Raw genomic sequence first — 16,589 nt, forward strand, 5'->3', positions numbered from 1 at the left:
TTACATTCGTTTCTGCAGTTTGTCTGCCTTTAATCCGACTTTTCTCAGACACTCCTCCATGAGCTCACCAGTGCCCACGGAACTGCAGGTCCAAGTATGCAAATCTGCGAAAGCATTTCAAAACGAGAGAAAAAAAGTCAAACAAAAACACATGGAAAAGGTACATTAGGATTTATTTTAGGAGATCTGAGTGGAAAAAGACTTAGCTTTGCAAACAGAGTCTTCTGTGGTGTATTATATAACGCCAAACTCTAGTCACAATTTTCCTTTCTTTTTTTCTTGAAGAGTATTTCAAGTCAAATCAAAGGTTATTTATAAAGCTCTTTTCATACAAATGCAACACACAGTGCTTTACATGATAAAAAAACTATTTTAATTATGTTTAAAAAAGAAACAAAACAAATCTTCTCTTACTCAAGTATAAAAAAAAAAAAACAAGTTCAGGAACACACACTTGATCATACTTTTATTTACACGTCATCACACTCACACTAATGTAACATGCATAAACAGCCCACACCCTTACCCAACCCTTCTGCAAACATAAACTCTGTTTCTGTCTCTTCAGCTGAAAGATAAATATAAAAACATCACTACAGATAAACATTTGCCTTGATGTCTTTGTTCTGATATCACAAGATGCAAGCTACTTACAAAGTGCAGACTTTTAGAGGTTTTGTCACCATCCATGCAGACACTGCACATCTACTAAGTTTAACAATCATCTCAGCTGATGCTCACTTCCGCTCTGATTTTGGCTCAAAACACTTTCATTTTTATTATTCATGGAAATTGGCATTTTTCATGGCAACAATGACTTCACTGAGCAGCATTATCAATGGGTCCATTTTTATTCCTTTGTCTCCACAAGCTAAGACTGTCAGAAAGCAGAACCATTAGTTTCAATAACTGTTCTAGTGGGTTTCCAGTTAATATCAAACCTATTTTCTATCACACAACCACAAGTCTTTTAATTTTATATGACATTAAATAGAGCATTAAATATGGGAAATGTTTAGAGACAGCACTATACATCTGAACTCTGAAGAATAATTTATTCAGTTGAAATAAATAATTTTAAAAAATGCTGTTTAGCAAGATGTTTAATGTAATTGTCTGTAAGCAAGTAGTAAACTAAGTTTTACGAACTTTTTCATCTTTTTATAGATTTTTTATAACCCAAAAATAAAAATGATTAATAAATATCTGAATCATGACTTGAGCAAAAGAAGGACAGGGAACTTTAATTAATTTATTGCACATTTGAGTGGTACAAACAAAATCTGATCACAAGACTCAGATCTGCAGTTTGTCATTCTGGCTGTTGGATCAGTCACACAGTGACTTCCCAAAAACAGCGTCAGACTGTGTGGAGTGATTTATGTGTTGACAGCTTTTCAGTCAACATCTCCGGACTTGAAATCTACAATTTATTTTCACATTGATGCATTCCATTAAAATTGTCTAATTGACAGCATTTGGTCAGCGACCGTCACTGCCATAAGAGTTGTGTATGCCTGTACAGTATACAACTTCATAGTGATAAATATGCTTATTTACTTTCTTGTCATACAAAAATTGAGACAATTGCTGCCACTCTTATGTATATGGAGTGAATGAAAAGCCTGCATCACAGGGTGATTAGCTTAGCTTAGCATGAAGACTAAACCCAATAGGAAATAGATTGGTACAAAAATCTTCTAGATATGGAAAAAAAAAAGCATTAAAAAGGCTGCATCAACGTTTCTGACCAAAACATCTGTACATTAGTTAATAAGAATAACATGTCCTATTAACTCAGTAAAAACTCAATTCTAACAACCCATAAAAGCCAAGCTGTGCAATATATATTCACCAATAAAAAAAAGTCAGAGTTCAAGGCACATCATACTGTTTGGACTTCACTTAAGAAGTAGTAAAAAGGTTTTGCTGGATTTACTGGACCCTACTCAGATTTTTAGTTTATAATCTTCAGTTGTATTCATGATTAGGGCGTGGAGGAGGGCGTGAAGGAGGAGGCGCCCTGCAAGGAGGTGGGCCCTGAGGTGGAGGCGGCAGAGAGCCGGTTGGTGATGGCGGTACAATATCAGAGACTGATATTGTGTTGGCTTGTGGCAAAGCTCTGTTTGGAGGTGGTGTGTATGGGGGAGAGCTGCTGGAGGATGGGGGAGGAGAAGATGGCAGAGGAGGCAGAGTAGAAGTTGGTGAAGGGGGCAAATGGAGAAACTGGCTGTCATCTGATGGATGGCGTTGGTATGTATGGGGCAGAGTGTAGACAGGTGTGGAAGGGTGGTTGTAGATGGGGTAGCGAGGAGCGGGGTAAGACTGGATCCGGGTGAAATTTATGCACCTGCCCTGTAATGAAGGTTCAGAGGGTTATGACAGGTCAGTGCTGTACTTAATATACTTAACTAAACTTTAAAATTCAAAATGGAAAGAAAAATTTATTTAAAAGGGCAAGAAAGTGGCACACTGGAAGGTTCTCAGCAAATGGAAAGAGGATATTCCTTTTTTCTGTGAGTGTCATGGAGAAAACAAGTTTTCCTGCCAGTTTAGTCATGCTGACGCTGGGAGTTGAAGAAGGCAGACCGCGTCTACTCCTAATGACTTCTGCAGGCAAAAGCATTCCTCCAGACAATACTGCATTCTCTTTTCACCTATGTCTACTCTCTCTACTACTTGAGAGTTTCCCTGAAGGCTCATTTTCTCATTGTTTAAAGCAGATTTCACATAAAAACAGAAGATCAATCTGTGAAATACCTACAGTTAATCCCAGCTAAGAGTCCAGCTTTGCATAATTGTACTGTTGTTGTTGTAACCCAAGCCAGAAGCCTTTCCTCTAAGCATTCCACAGCTTTGTTTTCATAGATTAAAAATCCAAATTTTTAACTTAAAAAAAAAATGTGTGTGCTTATCTTTGTCTCACCTTGTCTCCAGGATATGGTCTCATTATAGACACTCGATCATAGCCTTTCCTTAGGAATACACACAGAGCATCCAGTTTTCCCTGGAAAAAGATTAACTATGTTATTTACCATGTTTATATACATATATATAAGCACAATTACAATTGTATGCATTTATGCACTAGCACTCCTTTAAAAGACAAGCAAATACTATCGTAATAAAATAAAAAAATAAAATCCTGTTTATACATAATACTGCCTGTGTATCTGCAGTTCTTTTGCAGATGCTCTTAGGAAGAGGACAGATGAACAAAGGATAAATTTGGTTTGAAATAACACCCGCTCAACAGATCCCATACTCAGAGGTTAGTTCAGTTCATGTCTGGTTTCTATTACCATCCATCCTGCTGACTAATATGTGAGGAGGCAAAATTTTATTAACTACTTCCTGGTTACGCATCATGCCGAAAACACATGAGCATTTTCTCAGTTATGATGGACAAATACAAATTTAAGGAATAGCTGATGTTTAAAAAGTCATTTTAGAACATCTGGGTTAGATATTATCCTGCATTGCAACTTTTTGTCTAAAGAGTAAGTGCAGTTTTAGTTATTAAAAATAAATAAATATCATCACCTCATGATTAGAAAAATCTAAACAGACACATTAAAAAGGACAGTATAGAGGAGAGGTGAATGACTGGAGCACCTTGATAGGAGAGTACCACTTCTGGGGACATGTGGACTTGTGCATGTTATAGTAGGAACGTAATGGAGGTGGATCGTACTCCTCAGCAGGCATCACAACTCGAGCATTTTTAGCTTTTTCCAGCTTGGCTCCTTCTTCCGTTGAACCTTTATCTCCCCAACGAACCTGGACAGAAAAAGAATATTTCAATCAGCTGTATTCCAAGGTAAGCTTTTGGGAAAAATGCAATGATAAACTATATACATGATCTCAAAGGTGGGAGTGAGTGTAGGACAGCAATGCAAGACTAAAAAACAGTTGAAAAGGAAGCAGGCAGGTCTTCCACACGGTGGAAAACTGTCCGATAAGAGAAGATGATCATGTTGTTTTTTTTCACCCTCATTACATCTAAAACAAATATGAAACCTGAATTTACTACAGATGCCACTAATCTTCTGAGCAGTCTCACTAAAAAACTGTCTCATTTGCACACTTACAAGGTCTGGGAGTGTAGTTAGGAATATATACATAATGTATAAGATATCTGAACAAGCTCCATTTGCAAACTTACTTATTCCTCCAAATATTTCCATGGAGGACATCATACACCCACCAAAATATATCTTCATCCAACATAATATTCACTTGCTTAAATAAACCTATAATCAGAGTTGGTGATACATTATCCAGAAAAAGTAGATTGTTCAATATTACTTCAATCTTTTCACTCAACATGATTTCTCTCTTTTGCAAACCGCAATCATTCCTCAGTATATTGACTTTAACACACTCATACATCCAGTTTAAAACTACATAAGAAATGGTTTTGCTTTTAGGTGGGTACAATTCATGACTAAATCTTTTGCTCCTTGTTCTACTGTTTTGAGCGGAACCTGTAATCCTGTTCACATTCCTGTACCTGGATTACCTGAAAGTTTGCACAGTTCCTTTTTCTCTTTATCGCTCTCCGACTATTCGTTTGTTTGGATCTAAATACTCCATAGATGGTGAACATGCTGTTTAGCTGCAAGTCACAAATTATACTCATGTTTTTATATCCTGCTGGAAATGCTCCTTTTTATATCCTGATCAGAAAGTCTGAGATGATCATATATCACATAGTGCGCTGGAAGTGTTAGCTTTAAATTCAATAAATATTTGTGCACATTACACCACTTCAAGGTGCAACATAATTTTACTGGAGCTACAGCTGAACAGTATGAGTCTAGTTCCTGTGAGATATTTCTGCTCATTCACATTCAAATGGTGTTGCATGTCTGCAAGGCTTTAATTAAAACCAGTCCACTAAAATCCACATGAAATAACAAAAGTTGGCTCCTGTGCCTTAGAATTTATTTGTGACATTTTATCTGCTGCAGTTTAAGATTTGGGATTTTTTCCCTTAACCGCAGACAACAGCATATATAGTTTTAAACTGACACAGACTCTCAGTAAAGGAAGAGTGCCACAAATGCTATTCAAACTCAATGTCAAACCTAAAGGTTTTCTCTTTGAGAGTCTTTTCTTGGTTTATTTTTCTTGGCACAATGACGTTGATGCTAACAGAACCACTTAAAAAGCTAAAGTGTCAAGAGTGAGCCAAAGCATCAAGAGTAAGCAGTGTCAACGCCACCTTGGAAGTTCATTACTCAACTCCACACCCTTTCAGCTACCACTCACAAACCACAAATGCTTTTACTCGGCAGGAAAAAAAACACATAAATGAAGCTGTGCATATTTTCCATTGCAGTGTTTGGAAATGTGCGTGCATGTGTGTGTGTGTGTGTGTGTGTGTGTTTGGCTGCTTCAAGGCAAATTCACAGACTTGCCAGACTGCACCAACACTGTGAAGAACTTCACACTGACAGAATGACTCGTCTCCTTGACCCTATCATTCCAGATGATACACACATCTGGTTCCTGTTTGCGGTTGCCTTTGTATCACTTTTGTCATTCACTTGTTATGAACTGTTGTTCTAAGGTATCATGTAGGGAGCCAACGTCAGACTGTCATGAATTCTTCTTAATTCTCCTCAGAGGTTTGTTTTTCTGTTTAAAACTGCCAAATCTGAGGCGCTTAAGTGCTGTGCGACAACAACAGATAAATCACACGAGGTCAGACCCATAAAATGGTTCTACTCTTTAAATCTACTGAGCATTTTTGCCATGTTGGCAGTTTACTGTCCAGATGTCCTCGTTTTAACTTTCTCTGGCTGTCAGAGTCACAACAACAAAGTGACTCAGTGTCTTCCAGCTTGGATTTGCATGCTCATCTTTTGAGAAATGGATGTCTGTTTTCCTTTGTATTCCTGTTTTATAATCTTCCCACCATTCAGGATTTAATGAATGCAGTAAAGCCTGCCACATGTTTCCTCTGTGAACCTGAAACCAGCTGATGGAAAAAGATTAAAAGTTTGATTAAATCTGAACTATCTGAATAGGATTTTGTGTTTAACAAAGCAGTACAGGGATTAGCTCTACTGCATCACAGAAAGGTTTGATTCTTACTGCGAGGAGTGTGTACGTTTCTTTGTGGCTTTTTTCCATGTGCTGCATCTTCTTTCTACAGACTATAACCATTACTCTTAGTTGTGTAATAAACTGCTGACCTTTATGGGGTGTACCATGTCTCTTACCAAATTCGGAGTAATGGATGGATAGCTACATAACACTGAAAACAGCAGAAAAGTCTACATATTTAAGAGTAGCATTTTTGAATCTTTACCTCCCGCCTCTAAGTGTTATTAAATGCTTTAAGCTCCTTCATATGAATCTGTCTTAAATAGATATTGTTTACACACTCTCTGCCTTGCAGACTTTTGCCATGAAACTTTTATTGAGTGTGAACGAGAGCAACTATTTTAATTTTGTCCCTCAGATTTTTAATTTCAGATATAATTGTTTAAACTAGAATCCACTTCACCTTAATCTCCATAACTTAGAAGTTTGACAAAGATTTGGATGTGAACCAAAATAATGTGCCTTTCTTCCTCACCCAGGTTCTAATTTTTTCCCCACAAAGTCGTATTTAAATTAGGCTAGGTGGTATATGTTTGCAGACAGATGGGCTGATTATGAGTAATTCTGCCGACAGGCAGCAGAATAAGAAGAAAAAAAGACTTCCACTTTTCCAATTCTTACTGTGTAGAGTTTCTCTTCTCAAAGATTTATCTTTACTATGTGACCAAGTGTAGATTAATCATTTTCTCAGTTCACCTTGTAACGGCTTTTTCAGGGCATGCTACCAGATGTTGATATTTCTGTGCAACCACACTGCTTATTGCTACATCATAACTGCACTGTAAAGCATGCACATTTGTTATGTTAAACAAGTTTGGTGCTTTTGCATTTTATTTATCATAAAGTCATTCATTTACATTTTTTCCTTCTTAATTACCTCCATTCTCTTGATGCCCCCGACTCCACGGCCTCCATAATACGATGCATCAACAGTGGGCCACCTCTTCTTGGGGAAACCATCCTCATCATCCTTAAGAAACAAACATGTTTAGTTTTACTATGAAAAACAACAAGAACAAAATATTTTGCAGAAACTGAAATAAGTCAGAATTTCTATGACAGATTAAAAAAAATGACACTTACAGAGAAGTCTTCTATCACTGGAGGAGGCGGCTCATGAATAACCTGTAAGACATGAAAAACAGATTCACTCCAAAGGATAGATATATGCAAATATTATTGGCATACAAATGATCCTGTATTGTGTTGCATCTATCCATATGCAAACAGCAACAACATTTATGACTTAGTTAATCTCTAAAACTGAATTATTAAATGCCATACCACGGTGCAGCACAGAGGCCAGAACCACCACAGCAGAGCGATGGTCAGCAGGAGCAGCAGGATGAGCAGCGCGATGGCCACAAATCTCCCATCAGACTGCAGGAAAAGAGTGCTTGTTGGATACATGGTTCTCATAGCCATTCATATTTTTTATTTGCATGCAGCTTTCAAATTTTGTCGCGTCTTGGCACATTAAACTTCAGTTCAGTCATTTGTGGTAAAATTGGGGTCCCGCAAAGTGCTTTTTAATGCTTTTTATTGCTTTGCTTTTTCTTTTTTTTTTTTTTTTTTTAGTTCTTTATCTTTATTTTTTTTCTAACCTTCAGTTATATGAGAACAGTGCATAAAGAGAGGGTCTCCTTCAGGAGGATTCTGTTATTTATCATGGGGGTGCCCAGAAGATCAGCCATGACCACCACCCACTGAACACTGGTCGTATCTTGATTTTGCTGCACCCCCCCACGTCCCACCCCCCCAAGCACACTGGCAGACTGCTAAGCAAAGGTTCATAAATGGGTGATCCTTCAGACCAAATGATTGAATTTTTAGTGCTGCAACGGGCCATTCTGACATCACAAGAGACTAAAAATATAGACTAATAATAATAATAATAATTTGAAATAAGTCTTCAAACTAATATTTCTTGGTCATGTTTGAAGACATGTAATATAACTTTGGCTATTTCTTTTCCTCTTATACTTACACATGGGACAGCAGTAATGGTGATAGAGCTTGAAATGAAGCTGAGGCCGTTATTCATGCTGACATGAAGAGTGGCTGACCTGTAAAGATGGCAAGGCAGTGATTTAATGTGCATTTAATCATAGATGGAATATTGTTAACAACCTCTCTCTCACCCAATATCCACAATATTTTCAGCTTGACCTGAGCTATTTTCTAGTCCTGTTAAAATTTAAAATTTCATGCGTCTCCTTAGTGTCATGGACTCTCATCATGTAGGTGTAGCACAGTGACAGTCCTCAGAGATACAGCTCCTTCTCTGCCAGAGCCACGTGAGAAATGAAGTTATTGGGTTAACTAAGGTTTGGGAGCAGGACCACCCCTCTAATTCCCAAGTGAACCTTTTTATAATTTGTTAACTTCCTTTTGTCTCATTCTCTTGGACTCACCACCCTCACCCATCCCTGCTCTAACCCTTCCTTCATCCTCCCATCCCCTTCCCTCTCTCTCTGGCCATAACTTTAGGTTATCTCTACCCTGCTGGCTCTTGCTTATGCAACCAGTAACTTTGTGCATTTTGTGCATAATCATTCAGCAACACTCCTTTCAAGTAGTGTCCAAATTGTGTTGTTGCTGGCAGCCTTTGCTCCCATGATATCAAATACAGTCCAGCAGTGAGTGTGTGAGTCTAATGAGTGTGCAAACTGAACACAACCTCAAAAAGAATGAAAAAGCTACTGTGCCATTTACCATGCTAATGTACACTTTCAGGGGAATTGCATTTGAACTGTCTATGTAGATGATTTGTATCATTTGGAGCATGAAGATTTTTTTTTTATTATTTTTTTTTTTTTACAGTTTTTATGGTTCTTTGGTGTCTCAGATATCTTTGCTTTTCTCTGTGGTCTTTTATGTTGTGTTCCCTATCTCTACTTCACTTTATTTTTCTTTGTTTTGTGTCATTTGTGCATCAAATACAACACTATAAATCAGCTATTAACGTGGAAGAAGTAATATCTGTCGTCACTGTAGCGAGTTAAACGCACGTTCCAAATTTTTCCAGAACAGGAGCAGGACACAGAAGGTATGTATCTCTCACAACCAAAGGCCTCTTCACTGTGGGGAGAAAAATGAACATAAGAGTTAGATAGTTTGTATTCAGCTTGAAAAAAAACCTCATGATGCAGTGATGTAAAGGAAAACTTAATATTTTTCTTTTATTTTCTTCCAGTCTTCAAACCTTAAAAGCTTCAAGACCAAAAAAAATGTTTTTTAATGTATTAAATTCCTGGACATCCTGTCCTTATGGAAAGTAAGGCAAATGAGGGAGGATTGTGGTTTATTTACCCTGGCTGAGTGAGTGTCTAGCATATGCAAAGACAGTGCTTATCCCTGATGAGATCCACATTCCTCCTCAGTCATCTGAGAAGTGTTGAGTGTTATACCAGCTGATTTGAAGCAGAGGAAGATGGTGCTGATGGATTTTGGGGAGGGTGAGATTTCTGATCATTGTAGCCCACAAAGAGATGCCATCCCTCACCCATCCATGTCCATGCAGCCAAAATATACTTGGCAGTGACATAAGTGGCTGTAGAGCATTCATTATACAGTGTGAAGGATGGCTATTTGTGGCAAATTTCTCAGTTTTATCTCTCTATTGTTCACACTTCATCTAAAATGTCTTTCATTAAAAATTACAGGAGCAGGGCACAGAAGGTACGTGTCTCTCACATTCAGATGATGTTCACAGATTCCTCATTCATTTGAGCTTTTGTTGTTATCCACCACTGAAACATCTGCATAGTCCCCACCAATAAATGTTTTTTACTTGCAACTAATGAACAACGCAACAGTGTCTGAGTGTTTCCACCTTTTATTCGAGGTAAGACTAAGTCTCACCTTAAAGGGAGGAAACTAGTTGGAGCCGCAAGCGCAAGCGTCCTACAAAATGAAAACCAGTTGCTCTAATTGTCTGCAGTTATATGATTCATAAGTGTGTTTTTAGAAAGTTTGTAACTTCTTTGTATTTTGTCCAACTTTGCAGAACTCTACAAATGATTACGTTTAGTTGGTTACAATTGTCCAAAGAAACAAAAGGAACTATTAACTTGTTAAATTTGTATGACTATTTTGCTATTTCTTTATTGCCTCTAGAGGATTAAACTCCACAACAAGTTCTCACGTGTGACCTACAGTATCTCAGACTTGGAAAGACTATTTAGCACACGTTTGCCAATAGAAACATCCAGCACACCCAGTGTAAACATTTTCATTCGCCAGCTTGATGACTGTAAGTCCACAATTTATTCTGTTTTTGATCTGACTCCTGAATGAAACATCTGACTTTGTAGTGAATACATTTTCGCTTTATTTGCTGGTTATAGGCCAGTTGTCGGTTTTGTGTGGTGGCAGTAAAGCCAGACTATCCTCAACTCAGTTATATTGTCATCAATACATATGCTGAAGAGTAATTGATTAAAATCTCTTTATTAAAAATCAAACCACATTATTACCTCCCACAAGGAGATTATGTTTATCAGCAGTATCAAGCCAGATGTTAATTTCTGATAACAATGTTCTATTTGGTTGAGAGACAAAAACTAAGGATTGCAATGTTTGTTTGGGTGTGTGTTTTAAAATAATAATTTGGTGTGTGAAAGCTTTATTTACTTTGTGTTGCTGGTTGCATGAAAAGAACTTTATAAATAGTTTGATTTGATCTCTCTTTTGAGTTCTTAACCATGTTGTTAGAATCTTTATACAAAAACTACTAGGCAGAATTTTGTGATATTTTTTTTCTATGGGTCTTGGTCTAACTTAAGTCCCTTATATTTCAGGAGGAGTCTTTTTCTCTGAGCTACTTGGCAGTGGTCTGCACTCTCTCAATGCTTTTCTAATTTATTATTATTTACATGACAAATTAGTATTTTATAATAATAATAATAAAAACAACAACAACAACAACAACAATAATATGGCAGCTGGTAGATACTATGAAATTACATAAACCCCCTCTTACTCTCTTGATCAATGATTCTGGGAGAACATACAGCTATAGTTACCGGCATGTTTGCTACCAGTGTAAAGTGTTTGTTACATTACATTGAATGTTTTACATTGTATTGAAGTGGATCATTGTAACAACTGACACAGAAGTCCATACTTACTTAAAGTAAGAGTGTCATTGATGCGGAAGCTGCAGAGAACTTTCTGCACATCTCGGGCATGAAGGAAACCATTTCCTTTGACAACGACCTGGAAGGTTTCTATAGTGGAATAAAAGATCTAATTGATCAAATTGATAGACTGATAGCCTAAAATCTTTATTTTGAATATAAAAGACAAAATTAGAATATTTTAAATATTTGAAAAGTAGTCATGAAAACAAATTCAAATAAAATGCTGCTTAGAAAAAGGCCTTTAGACAGAAATGATGTTAAATTCATGTATCTTTACCTCCCTCGCAGATACTGGATGGTTCAACTGCAAGGATCTCAATGCATGATCTCTTCAGGATCTAAAACAGACAATAACATATGACAAAATGAATGTTATACTATTTGGGATTTTATTAGGATGTTGTATAATTTGATAAATATTAGGATCTCTGTGTATTGCACCGAATCAATGACTCCCTGCAGTGCTTGAAATCCATCATTCACGGGAAAAACATGGTCCTTACTGTCAGCTATTGTGGAAAGCTGTCAGTGAAAGAGAATAAATGTTTATTTTATCATTCAAATTATTAATCAGTGCATTAACTGCATTAATCAGTATACTTATTGATTAACTAAAATGTCTACCTGTGTTTCATTAAAATCTTTCACTCCCACACAGTACACAGTGGCTCCCAATTGACGTGCTCTGCTGGCCTGATTAACAACAAATCATTAAACAACCAAAAACTGATGAAAGAGCAGCATCTGATGTGCAGTCTGTAAGTGTGATTGGCGTGCAAACACAGCAAGCTCAGGCAGAAATAAATTGATATGTAGTATAAGATGTTATTAACTATTTCTAACAAACTTTTGCAAAGATGCCATGTTTCTAACCTCTCTTTGTGCCAGATCAAACTGATTCTCTCTTAGTTCCCCATCTGTGAGAGCGATGATGACACTTGCAGTACGGTAACCTAAAGGACCAAAAAAAAAAAAAAGAAAAAGTTAAATCTTTTCCCCTTCTTTCGTTATGTTCAATCCAATATGAACTTTATTTTTTAAAATATGAACCATGGTGACTCATGTCCATGCAACATGGGATTGGGGGGGTGTGAGAATGATCATGTGTCTAATTGTTTTACTTGGTATTTTAATATATGTAAAGCACTTTGTGCTACTTCATGTATGAAAGGTGCTATACAAATAAATTTTGATTTGATTTGATTTGATTTAATTTGATGTGGAAACATTTTTGTCTCCTTTTATAACTGTGATTAAACAGTGTGTTTTTTCAGTTGTTTTCAGTTGTTGTAATAATATATGGTGTAATATATGAATAATATAAATTTTAATCATTACGGTGAAGCGTTGAGGAGGTCGTTGTTCTGCTTACCGTCTCCAGTCGCATAATAAATTTGCTCACTGGCCTGGGGGAGAACATTTTGAGGCATCAGCAGTGGTGTCAAAAGTATTCATATTCATTGCTCAGGCAGAAGTATAGATACTTTAAAAAGACTTCTGTAGAAGTAAAAGTACTGATAAAAAAAAAACTTAAAAGTAAAAGTAATGCAAGTGTGAAAAATATCATTAAAAAGGAACACTGAAACTGTGGCACCGGAGCCCACAGTGCACTACCCACATTTTTCTAAAAGTTGTAATGATTATAGAGTTATATCAGAATGTTAATACTGAAAAAAAACTGGGAAGTACTACACCTTCTCACAGATTCTGATGAGAAATTTATACATTTATATATGAGCATTAAGATATGTTTCATGGTCTGGATGATATGACTGTAAGTGTTGTAATGTTGCAAATAGTCCAACTTCAAAAGGCATGTTAACAACAAACCTTTATATATATAGACAATGTAGGAGTAAACTACTTTCATTTCTATTTTTAAATTGTAAGGAGTAGAAAGTACAGATAATTGCGCAAAAATGTAAGGAGTAGAGGTATAAAGTCGTCTGAAAAGTAATTACTACAAGAAAGTATAGATAACCCAATTTTCTACTTAAGTAAGGTAACGTAAGTATTTGTACTTTGTCACTTTGACACCTCTGGGCACCAGAAACTATAAAGTCAAATAGGCTCACTGAAAAAACTTGAAGCCAAACTGTTGGGTGGGACCAATTTTCCACTGACTTTAAAAATTAACCTACTCGTTGAAATCCTCTGTCCATGAAGGTGTCTCCTCCTGGCTCCACCATGCGCAGCTCCTCCAGCCCGGCACGAATCTGATCTCTGAAGACAACAGCATTAATCAGATGGACTGACAGAACACAGGTGTAGACTTAAAAGTCCAATTTAAAGTAATAAAGAAAAGAGTGTGTGTCTGTCCGTGTGTCACCTGTCTTCTGTTAGCGTCATGAGAGTCCTTCCTTCTGTCGAAAATACAATAAAAGACATCCGCAGCTGAGGACTGGAAAAGAAATTATAAGTATGAGAGCTATTAGCTGTCCTTTTCTCTTGGTTGTGCCATTAAGTGTCAACATACCTGATGAACTTGTGAGCCAAATGTTCCACAAAGTAATAGATTTCATTCCAGTAATGTTGCACACTGCCAGACCTGAGAGGGGGAGACAACACTTCCTAAGTTATGCAGTAACTTTATTTATAAGTTTATAAAAAATCACTAACAGCATTAGCTTTAATCAGCTGGAGCAGAAAACTGATAGTTTACATTAAATGAAGACATTTTCATTTGAAGTTTGAAGTGTTCTTTAGTTGTATATTTGGTATTTCCTAACGATTATTAAATATAAATTAGATTTAAAGATTGCTTACATTTTATTTTTCACCAATCTGTCAAAAAAAAAAAATCAATTTTCAGTCTCTTTTGAAAGCTTGTAAGTTTGATTGATGGCTGAACTAATTTTCTATGCCTTCTTTTCTGCGTCTTATTATTGCATTGATTAAACATGTGTATGTAACTTATGTAAAATGTGAACTTACTTATGGATCTAACAATTATCTGTTCATTAACTCAGTGAGGATTCAAGTGCTGGAGCTTTCAGCTGATAACAGCTGGCAATATTTGGATTTTACTCTGGCAAAATTTCACATAATGCAGCGGTTCAATTGGTTATTGTCATTTGCAGCTAATCTACTGAATTCTGTTAATTAATTACAAAATGAAACAGAGAAAAACTCAATCATTTTAATAGCATAATCTCTAAAAATAATCCAAAATACACAAAAAGCTTTTATGGTCACACTCATCTAAAAATGTTGTTTGGTATATATTTAAAATCGACAACTCAAGTACAAAACTAATTGTTTCAGCTCCAATTTATCATAACCAGAAGTAAATTTGTCAGTAATAACATATTGTCTGTGTTACACGATCTTGTGTTTGTGTTTTATCCACTTCTTAAATATATGTTAATCAAATCAATATTCAAAACGAAGTTGATTTCTAACTTGCTGTTTCAGCTTGAGCAGACTCATATGCTTTCTTTCATTATGTAATTCTGTCACGAGTTCTTCTCGTCCAGACTTCTGAACAGGTGCACGACCAAGAAAACAATCAGTTTTCAAGTGGAGGTCAGTAATGACATAAATAACGTCCACTTCACCTCACAATGCACTGTCTTCCTGTCCCCCCCTCCTCCTTATGTTTTCATTCAACTAGTGATGTAAGTATAAGTGGAGACGCACTGCCAAATAACCCTGGATCTCTGGAACATCTGGCTCTAATGGAGAAAGGGTTCTGCAGGCTGAAGTGCAGAGAGCTGAGGGGGGAGACTTGATGTGGGCTGCCGCTGACAGTAAAGCGTGGTCACAGTTTGACAACAGAAATCCCTGCAGTGCACTTTATGGTCTGAATAAACACATAAACATGTGGCAAGTGAAGACATCACTGCATAAAAAAAGTTTGGGGTTTATTTTGGTTAACCATTAGTTTTCTTGGAGAAAACAATATAAGTGACACATAAACAATATAAGCTATAAGCTTCCTTGTGACATGGTAACAAAGAAAGCAATTTAACTCTTGCTTGTGTAGCAAGGAGCCCAGTTTTGGAGGAAGATGGTCGGATATTTGTTGAATACAACAGCAAATGCTATAATTAGGGTTAAAATAATTGGTAGATTGCTAAATCACGATCTGTCGGTTTGATAAGCAATAATTACTTTAATACATTATTGCTGTTTTATTTGACTGGAACTACGATAATTAACTGATTTAGAAAATAATGGATGAAGAAAATATCCTTAGTTTAATACTAATTGCAAAGATTTGTGCTTCCAGATTAATGCAATAGTATTATGAATAATATACACAAAAATATGATAAATTATAAACACTATTCCACAAATAAAAGTATAAAAATCAAAGAAATAGCACATCTGATTTAATGAGTGGCAGGTATTTTGCAAACTTAAAGAGCTTCTGAGGTGGCATCTTAAAAATAGTCCTTGTCACTTCTTTCTCAATACAGTGATGCATTGTTGGCAAAATGCAGCCCATTGATTCCTCTGGAGGACAATATGAAAGATTTTAACACCTGTGACATCATAATAAACAAAGATAAGTCATGCAGCAAACATTAAAAATGCCCTGTAAGATCAAATAAAAAACAGAAGCACTCACTTGTCGAGAACAAAATAAAGGTCAAATCCTCCATAGCATGAAGACCCTGATTCCCTCCTCTCATAGACTTGTGCTGTGCTGCTGGCCACCAATACTGTCACCAGCATGCCCAATTCTACACGGAGCAGGGCCTGCCTGCACCAGGATTGGCACATCACCCCAAAATTTAAGACAGCACTCAGCCTGGATGTGAGTAAATATAAATATCCTCCAGCTGGAATGCTCCTTCTGATTTAAAGTGCCTTGATGTGGTTGGCCATGCCGTGGAGCCTGATCTCCAAGGCATGAAGTGCTCCTCTCTGGGTTAGAGTCCCATCTCTTCAGCAGCAGATGTGTGCTGCCAGTAGAGAGGGGGGGAGACTGGTGGGACAGTCTCGAGCTCCCTCTCTCTCTACACACTCAGAAAGTTTTGCACCATAAGTTTGTACAGCAAAACTAAATAAACATAGTAGTGGGTGTTCAACAGTTTTTTTCCCTCTTCTGATATGACTGGTTCCATAACTTTTGGGAAACATTTATTCTTGGTCATGCTTTTCTTTGTTTTCTTCCGCCAGCTCTGTTGGAGGTGATTCTACACCTAACCCATCAGCGCCATCTAGTGGTAAACACTTGCACTGAGTAAAAAGCACCGAACAGTGTGAACATGAAACTGTTTTTCAGTTCAGGCATGATGAAGTGCCGAAATAAAAACTTAACCTTTGAAAAGTTAAGAGTAAATATGCTTGTATGAAAGTAATACTCGTTACACTAATCATTAC

At 36.8% G+C, this 16,589-nt stretch overlaps 1 protein-coding gene across 1 annotated transcript; it reads right to left on the reverse strand.

Annotated features, from left to right (window-relative positions):
- Positions 1 to 797: 797 nt before the first annotated feature.
- On the reverse strand, positions 798 to 16,114 carry antxr1b (ANTXR cell adhesion molecule 1b). Its single transcript, XM_079256713.1, has 18 exons — positions 15,832 to 16,114; positions 13,735 to 13,806; positions 13,588 to 13,659; positions 13,400 to 13,481; positions 12,631 to 12,664; positions 12,132 to 12,211; positions 11,883 to 11,951; positions 11,700 to 11,780; positions 11,536 to 11,596; positions 11,247 to 11,345; positions 9,126 to 9,195; positions 8,102 to 8,180; positions 7,399 to 7,494; positions 7,198 to 7,239; positions 6,992 to 7,084; positions 3,616 to 3,780; positions 2,927 to 3,007; positions 798 to 2,355 (listed from the first exon to the last, which is right to left on the reverse strand). Exons 1-18 carry the CDS (start codon positions 15,984 to 15,986, stop codon positions 1,972 to 1,974), a joined length of 1,815 nt encoding a protein of 604 aa, XP_079112839.1. The 5' UTR covers positions 15,987 to 16,114; the 3' UTR covers positions 798 to 1,971.
- Between the last annotated feature and the right edge of the window lie 475 nt (positions 16,115 to 16,589).

Source organism: Telmatherina bonti, assembly GCF_933228915.1.
Source record: "Telmatherina bonti genome assembly, chromosome: 17".
NCBI classification, from domain to species: Eukaryota; Metazoa; Chordata; class Actinopteri; order Atheriniformes; family Telmatherinidae; genus Telmatherina; species Telmatherina bonti.

Bases quoted from the DNA above. Each gene is read 5' to 3' on its own strand.
- antxr1b (XM_079256713.1), bottom strand. From the start codon at position 15,986: ATGTGCCAATCCTGGTGCAGGCAGGCCCTGCTCCGTGTAGAATTGGGC. The intron at 11,952-12,131 runs GTTAGAAACATG...GTTGTTAATCAG, and splicing joins TTGATCTGGCACAAAGAGAG to GCCAGCAGAGCACGTCAATT. The intron at 3,008-3,615 runs GTGCTCCAGTCA...ATCTTTTTCCAG, and splicing joins AGTGGTACTCTCCTATCAAG to GGAAAACTGGATGCTCTGTG.